Here is a 7019-nt window from a genome sequence, read left to right as displayed (position 1 = left end):
TTCATCTTCAGCACTGTGGGTAGTACACATCCAGCATTTATCTTCTACATTATCTAATTTTATTTTAATTGATTTGAGACGAAAGACCACAGAAGCTTTTCCAAAGCATTTAATCTTAAGTTTAATGGAGTCATTTCACCAGCAGCAGTTTTTCTGTAGTGCTACAGGACACTTCTGGTGTGAGACAGAGACTTTCTTAAATTTCTGAAATGCCTTCGTCATTATTTATTGACCATGTCTGAACCCACACAGAACCCTGTAGCTGCTTCATATATATTTATACTTGCACACACACACACACACACACACACACACACACCCATCTGTGTGTAGCATCTTGACTTAGGGAAATACTAAATTACACCACTGACGTACAAACCACCTTGTCCTCATTTGCATTTCTTTGTTGGTTCCGCAATCAAACGCTTACATCGAAGATAAAGATACTTTCACCTTATGTGACACTGGCAAAATATACACAGATCTATAGCTTTGGTCACATTTCTGGTGTCGCAGGCCAGCATTTCTGCACTGAATCTCAAGCACAACTTACACGCTTGCAAGATGTTTCAATGAACAGTGGAAATTAATGAAAGCATCTCTAATAGGATGGGAGAAGCTCAATAAATAGTGCAACTGAGTATAGTTGCTGGCCTGGGTGCAACTTCAGACACATTGGTCAGGTAGCTGGACGCATCGCTCAGACTCATACTGCAAGCTTCTGGTTTTGGCTGCACCGTTCACACGATGTAGTCCGTCTCAGAATAAGACGCGTCGTCCTGGTCTTCACTGGAGGAGTTCTGCGGTCTCAGGCACAGTGAGCCTCTTCTGTGGTGGGAGGAAGGGCGGGTTAGCAAGATGCCACATCCATACACTTCCCATTAATCCAAATGCAAGTCCTTCAATGTTTTGGGTGATTATCAACAGGAATAAAAGTTCACATGAGTTGTGCCTGCAGGAATCACAGTCTTGTTCTGAACTGTTCATTATAGCAAATACTGCAGTATTTTTTATTATTTTTTTTTACTGAGGAGAATTTCGTATTCTGTCCACTAGGTGTCACTAAGTCTATCGGAAATAGTCACATTGAGGATATTTTTTTGTTCTGTTGTAAACATTCTAGTCATGGAATTTAACATAGAGTTCACAGTTCACTGCGCAAATCATTCAAAGCAGTCTTTTTTCTGTAATGTTATGCAAAGCTGCGTTATTTCATATGTGCCATGACTTGACGCTTAGCGATTGCTATTTTAATTTTACATGAGCTCATTTATCTGATGCTTTTATCCAAAGTGATTGCAGCAGGAGGAAAGTTTACAATTGCGTGCTCCCTGGGATTTGAACTCATGACCTTAGCGCTGCTAGCATGATTCTCTTGTTGACGAATAACAAACGGTATTAAACTGGGCGAAAGTTGTTAAATGTGCATGCGGCCTATTGTTGGAAGAAATGAAAGCAGGCTAACAAACGACGACGGACTTAGTACACTGGGGGAATGTAACCCTTACCCCAGTGGCTGGCACTCTAACTCCGCGGCACAGGGGCAGTACTCCCGAGGCCCCTCCCCCTCCATATCCCAGGACTGCAGTTCATTCAAGTGGTTGGATGGGATGCGGCAGCGCTCCCGTTCCAAAGGCCTGCCAGTGCACACTGGGAAGAGCAAGGCTGGGGTGGGGGGGGGAGATGGGGGGCAGGGCGCAGCAGCCAGGTCTGATTGTTGTTTTTGGCTTCACAGAGCAGAAAGTATGAGATTGAATCTGTTACAATAGACTGGAGTTTTAGCACAACCAGGTTTTCAGTTCCCCACACAGCCATCCATCCATTTTCTGTAATGTTTACAATGTATATCAGTGCTACTTCTGCATGGCCACGAAGTGGCTGGGTCTCCAAAGGGCTGTAAACTGCTGAGTAAAATCAAACGGATGACCATTTACGATATCGATCACCAGTTTAGTGAACTGGTTCAGTGCTTGACTGAAGGGTGGCGGCCGAAGCTGGTCACTTGCTTTGTGAACGATCAGGAACGTGTGGAATTCCCCGGCACTCGTGCGACGGTCCCAGAAGCCGAACCTTTGTGGAAGGCGCAGCAGAGGTTGGCTCGGCACTGGCTCTGGCACTGGCAGATGGTGCCCGCCTCTCCTTTGGAGCTGTTCTCCGAGCACTGGCCCCAAACGCACAGCTGACCCGCACAGCATTCCTCATCCTTGGTGCAGACCTGAGACACACATGCACAGTTTGTTGCCATAGCACCCCAGAACCAGAACAGGAACGAAAGTGATGAAGTGTAGCGAAATCCAGAACTTTGAGATCCCTTGTGCTCCTTGTTAGTCCAGGCACCAGAACTTTACACAAAATCCTAGTTTCACATGTGAAAGTAGCACGAAGCAGAGATTTGTATAAAAATACCCTGACACGGTGATGAGAGTCTGCGCAGTCTTTCCAGGGAACTGGCCCTGTAAAGCGTGTGTGCTCTACCTATTACGGGCCACTTCTCGCCTTTGTTTTCCATTCCTACCAGCCAAAACCATCCCATCCATGTTTGTGGTCTGTCCGGCTGACGTGTCTCATCTCTTTCTTCTCACCTCATCTTCCACATGACGGAGGAATGGGGCAGCACGGGCGATCTGTCAAGTGGCCTGCTTCACGTTAAATGTGAAGTGATGTAACGGCACCCTTAAGACTTTCACCTCAGCTACGATTTCTGGAAGCACCCTGCTACATACAAGATTAATTGTGTCGGATGATCTTGATGCTTCCTGCACATGGTTTCTCCTTTAGCGGCACTTAGCCAGATGTTCAGTTGGGAGAGGAGGATGTCTGGAATGCCGCGGAGGGGCTGCCTTTTAATCCATATATCAACAAGAAGCTGAACAAATTGCTTTCTGGATATGAATGTCACACACACTTGGGAGGCACCTACCGCGTCGACGGTCTTGCAGGGAAGACATCTTGACTGTAGGATGTCGTAAAGGCAGTAGTGGCCTACAGAGCAGTCCTCATCAATGAGGCATTCCTGCAAGAAGACAACACATCGATCCCCTCAAACCCAAAGACGCAATCTATTCTCTCTCCGGTTGACGAGGTTTCACAGAAGTAAGCGACAAGCAAAGTGTAAAAGTGCAGAATTAATGTAGTAAGACCCTACTAGCTTAAAAAAAACAAAACAAGTTTCAACTATGAGTAAAGGCATGAACGACATGGAAATAAAGTGGGAACGTGACCTATTTTCCAGGATTCAAGCAATGTATCCTGTTATTTTCCAAGTCGGGATCCTCAATCAAAATGCCATAAAAGCAGTTCTTAGTGGTACACAGAAGCAATCTGTGCAAATCTGCACCCCAATTTCAAATGGAGAAATTCTTTGATCTGCAATTTCCTATGAAGTATTTCTGGAGGAAATCTGGAAACTCCCATGATTAGAAATCAGAGAGTGCCTTGAAAAACCTTGTTTACTTCAGTAGGATAGCAAACCACACATTCTTTAGGACTGTAACGTTTTCATTCTCCACGGGCGTCATTAGTTCCGATGCGAATTATCCTACTTCAAAAAAAATAGTCAAGCCCCAGGTAAACTTGACTTAGCCCCCGGTCTTTTCAATAGCTAGAAACCCCCCCTCTCTTACTTTATAGGGAGGAAGGAAGGCCATTTCAGTGCACCAATCTGGGGAAATCATGCTCTGGTATGTTAATGAAGTGGTTTCAAATAGAGTTGTTTTTTTCTTTTTTAAATAAAACTAAAGAAAAGCTTTTTTCAGTAATAGTAATAATGATGTCACAGTAACATATATCATTTTTCATTTCAGTAATAGGTTACATTTAGTTCACTTTTATAATGAAACATTGTCAGAGGATTTACCACATTTCCTGCTCAGAGAAGCAGGAAAAGGTGGCTTTGGTAGCACATATGCATGTGCATGTATGTGCTGTACAGCCCCCTGCCTCTCGGTAATTAATCTATGACTCCAAAATACTGGACACAAAGAAAGAAACCAAGCTCAATAATCAGAAATGTGGAGCCGCTGTGAGGCAGAGTTAATCTGGTTATAAAGCCATCATCTAAACACATTGTTTTCTTCTCTTAGAATATTCTTGGTTGCAATCACTGAAAGCCAACATGTAGGTGGAATTTTCTAATTTACCCCAGGCTACAGTGCAAAGAGGATCGCTGCTTGATTTTGTTTAATAGCATCACACTGGCACAACCCCAGCTTACTGCATCCATTCATGGTCACCCACTCAATCCCTCAGTCCCGAAACACTCTGACGACGAGTACAAATCGGCGCGGCTCCCCAGTGAGTCATCGGCTGCTCCCCCGCACCCCGGCGTTTCCTCTCCGCCTTTGTGCTTATATTGGCCCATTCTTTCCCAGGGAGTAAAACATAATAAATGAAGTAAAATTGCAGAGCGTCTGAGTGGCTTTTCCATCCCACCAGATGGGGCAACTTAGCCGCGGTTTCACGGCCTGCGGAATGTGCCGGGCCAGATGGAACGACGTGGTCCCTGTCTGGGAGGGAGCATAGGACGGCATCCCTAGGGTGGTGCCACCACTTTGCTACAGTTCTTTGTTCGTTTACTCTTTTCCTTCACAGAGTATCGCTCAAAATAGGAGGCGAGTCACCTCACTGGGAAAGGTGAGGGCATGTGTTAAGTGCCCGGAGGAGGTGAATTTTGTTACAATGTCTGTTGTTCTGAAACTAGGGGCACGGAAGTCTGGAGTGGAAAAAGTTTCACTTGTAATCGAGCAGGAAAACAGCAGCGTGCCACGTCAGTGCCGAGCGTCTGAGGTGTCCCGCGCCCACACAGCCCCTTCCAACAACCCACTTTCCATTCATGGGCTCCAGGTGCTTTATTGCAAAAGCTTTCAGTGATGGTACCTCAGGGGGCTCCAACTAATGCTGTTATGAACTTCCCACTGGTGTCCTGTGCTAAGGCACTGGCCCAGATAAAAGCATTTACAGCCCTATTATATCAGACAAAAGCCCACATCTGTATACAGATACGTATACAGTCCCCTAATCAGAAGAATTCCAGAAAGTCTGAAACGCTAAAATAAAATATGTCCCCTTTTCTTATAATTCATGGGTAGTAACTAACAGAGACACCCACAAAGAGGAACACTGTCCTTCATAAAGGCTCAGCTGTCCTAAAAGAGGTTTTATTTCTCCAGACTATAATTACAAGCATAGTCGTCAGTACAGCCATTACAGACTCAAACTGCCGGATGTCAGATATTCCTTGAACAAAACACTTTACGGCAGGAACACATCTGCAATGCATCACCGTGATTAGCTGAATGCGGTTATACCAGGTTGTTTGGCTCAGCCTGAAAAAAAAAATGCCCAACTAATAAACAACAAAGGTATGATGGCTACTACAGAGACGCCTGTTGGTCCAGCTGCCAGGACAATAATGCGGACAGCCAGAGGTCTGCCGCAGGAAGCCCCGCTTCCTACTGAGATTCCAATAACGAGTAAGAAGAGTCAGCAAAGGATCTATACTGAGGACGCCTCCGTACCCCTGGACTGCAGTGGAAGCTTGTCGATGAACACCGGTACAGGATGATCCCGGTAAGTGACATCGCTTACCCGATCGATCTGGTTTCTTCGCCCGTCTGGCTGGATCAGGCTTCTGGAGAAGTGCGTCGTCCCCGTACTGTTGTCCGTTACCTAGAGAAAAAGGCCATGGGCATAAACGTGTATGAAAACAAGCAGCTAATTGTGGCTTAGGGGAACCGCACAGATCCCATTGATTAAAACAGCACTTTGCTCAATGAATTAAATCATTAATTCTTCCTCTGTCCCTTTTCCATAGCTATGCACACTAATAATGAGGTAATAATGGACAGTGTGTCTCTGGTAAATGGAGTGTGCAGTGAGGGGCCACCCTACCTCACCCATGACCTCTCCAGTACGGACGGATTGATTTCCAGCTGCACGCTCTGCACTGCTTTCCTCTTGGTAATTAGACGGAAGGTCATTGACGTACAGCATTGATTTAGCACTTTCGTTATCCATCTGTAAGAGGAGAAATTTCAGAAGCAAATCTCCAGTGTGAACATCAAATCAATAAGTCACAGACAGTTGTATTTACCCCTGCCCTGTTCACCTTGTATAATATAAACTGCAAGATGTTTATCAATATTGCACTTGAGCAATTCTGCGCAGAAGATCCTTAAATTCAATGCACAGCACAATTTACTGGAGACAATTATGAGTCAATGTGCAAAGATAAGACCAATGATCTCAATAGTAAATTCTAACAAAAATAATAATTCAGCTATCTCTGAGTGCTTTTTATCAGTAACTTGCCATCTGGGGGACAGTTTAACTGTGATTTATAGGAGGTTAAAGACGAGGTGATGGAAAAAGTGCATCGTCCCAGTGGAAATTATAATAACACTGTAGAGAACAGGAGAACTGCTTTCGGCCATACCTTATAGACAGCCTCTTCCAGTTTATGTTGCGTGTCCTCCATTAATTTCTCTACCTCCCTGAACATGTCGTTCAAGGTCGTGTGCCCCTCAGCCAGATTCGCATCTACGAGGCGGGTGGCGTCCGGCTCCGCCGAAGCAGTGGTTTGAGGGGCAACGCCATGAAGTTGAAAAATACACAGGACAAGCGCCGCAAGCTGCATCATCCTTGCCTTGGGATCACGCGTCATTCAGTCTGCGGTTTGCGCCTTACAAGAGGCTCTTTGGTGGAGATAAGAAACGTGCAAGGAATGCAATGATTCACATAGAAAATTACTTAAGAACGGATCAAAGAATGCAAATAGACATACATAATATACGACCAAATTTCAAATCACTGTAAATTGTACCTCATATGGTGACGCACTAAAAGGAAAGTAGAATACAAATGTAATCTGTACCTGTGCTTCAGATTTTCCGCTATCAAGTGACGACGTTTTCCTCCGTCCACTTCTGCAAATAATGTATCCAAAGATGCTTTTAGTAACCTTACTTTATTTACGCAAAACGAGCCAGCTAGAAAAGGGGGCCAATGAAATGCGCAGTACG

At 44.9% G+C, this 7019-nt stretch overlaps 1 protein-coding gene across 1 annotated transcript; it reads right to left on the bottom strand.

Annotated features, from left to right (window-relative positions):
- Positions 1-96: 96 nt before the first annotated feature.
- Positions 97-7019, bottom strand: dkk3a (dickkopf WNT signaling pathway inhibitor 3a). The gene is made up of 8 exons (XM_049030408.1): positions 6872-7019; positions 6434-6692; positions 5890-6015; positions 5587-5667; positions 2921-3013; positions 2071-2215; positions 1509-1665; positions 97-828 (listed from the first exon to the last, which is right to left on the bottom strand). Exons 2-8 carry the CDS (start codon positions 6659-6661, stop codon positions 741-743), a joined length of 918 nt encoding a protein of 305 aa, XP_048886365.1. The 5' UTR covers positions 6662-6692; positions 6872-7019; the 3' UTR covers positions 97-740.

The sequence above is a fragment of the Brienomyrus brachyistius genome, chromosome 11 (assembly GCF_023856365.1).
Source record: "Brienomyrus brachyistius isolate T26 chromosome 11, BBRACH_0.4, whole genome shotgun sequence".
Classification (NCBI taxonomy): domain Eukaryota; kingdom Metazoa; phylum Chordata; class Actinopteri; order Osteoglossiformes; family Mormyridae; genus Brienomyrus; species Brienomyrus brachyistius.
The sequence above is the reverse complement of the archived record's forward strand: the minus strand, read 5'-3'. Positions and strand labels throughout refer to the sequence as shown.

What these genes read in the sequence shown, in the direction of transcription:
- dkk3a (XM_049030408.1), bottom strand. Translation starts at nt 6,661, where the DNA reads ATGACGCGTGATCCCAAGGCAAGGATGATGCAGCTTGCGGCGCTTGTC. An exon ending in CCTGCAAGACCGTCGACGCG is followed by an intron (nt 2,216 to 2,920) that starts GTAGGTGCCTCC and finishes TGTGTGTCTCAG; the next exon opens with GTCTGCACCAAGGATGAGGA. An exon ending in TTAGAGTGCCAGCCACTGGG is followed by an intron (nt 829 to 1,508) that starts GTAAGGGTTACA and finishes CTCCCACCACAG; the next exon opens with AAGAGGCTCACTGTGCCTGA.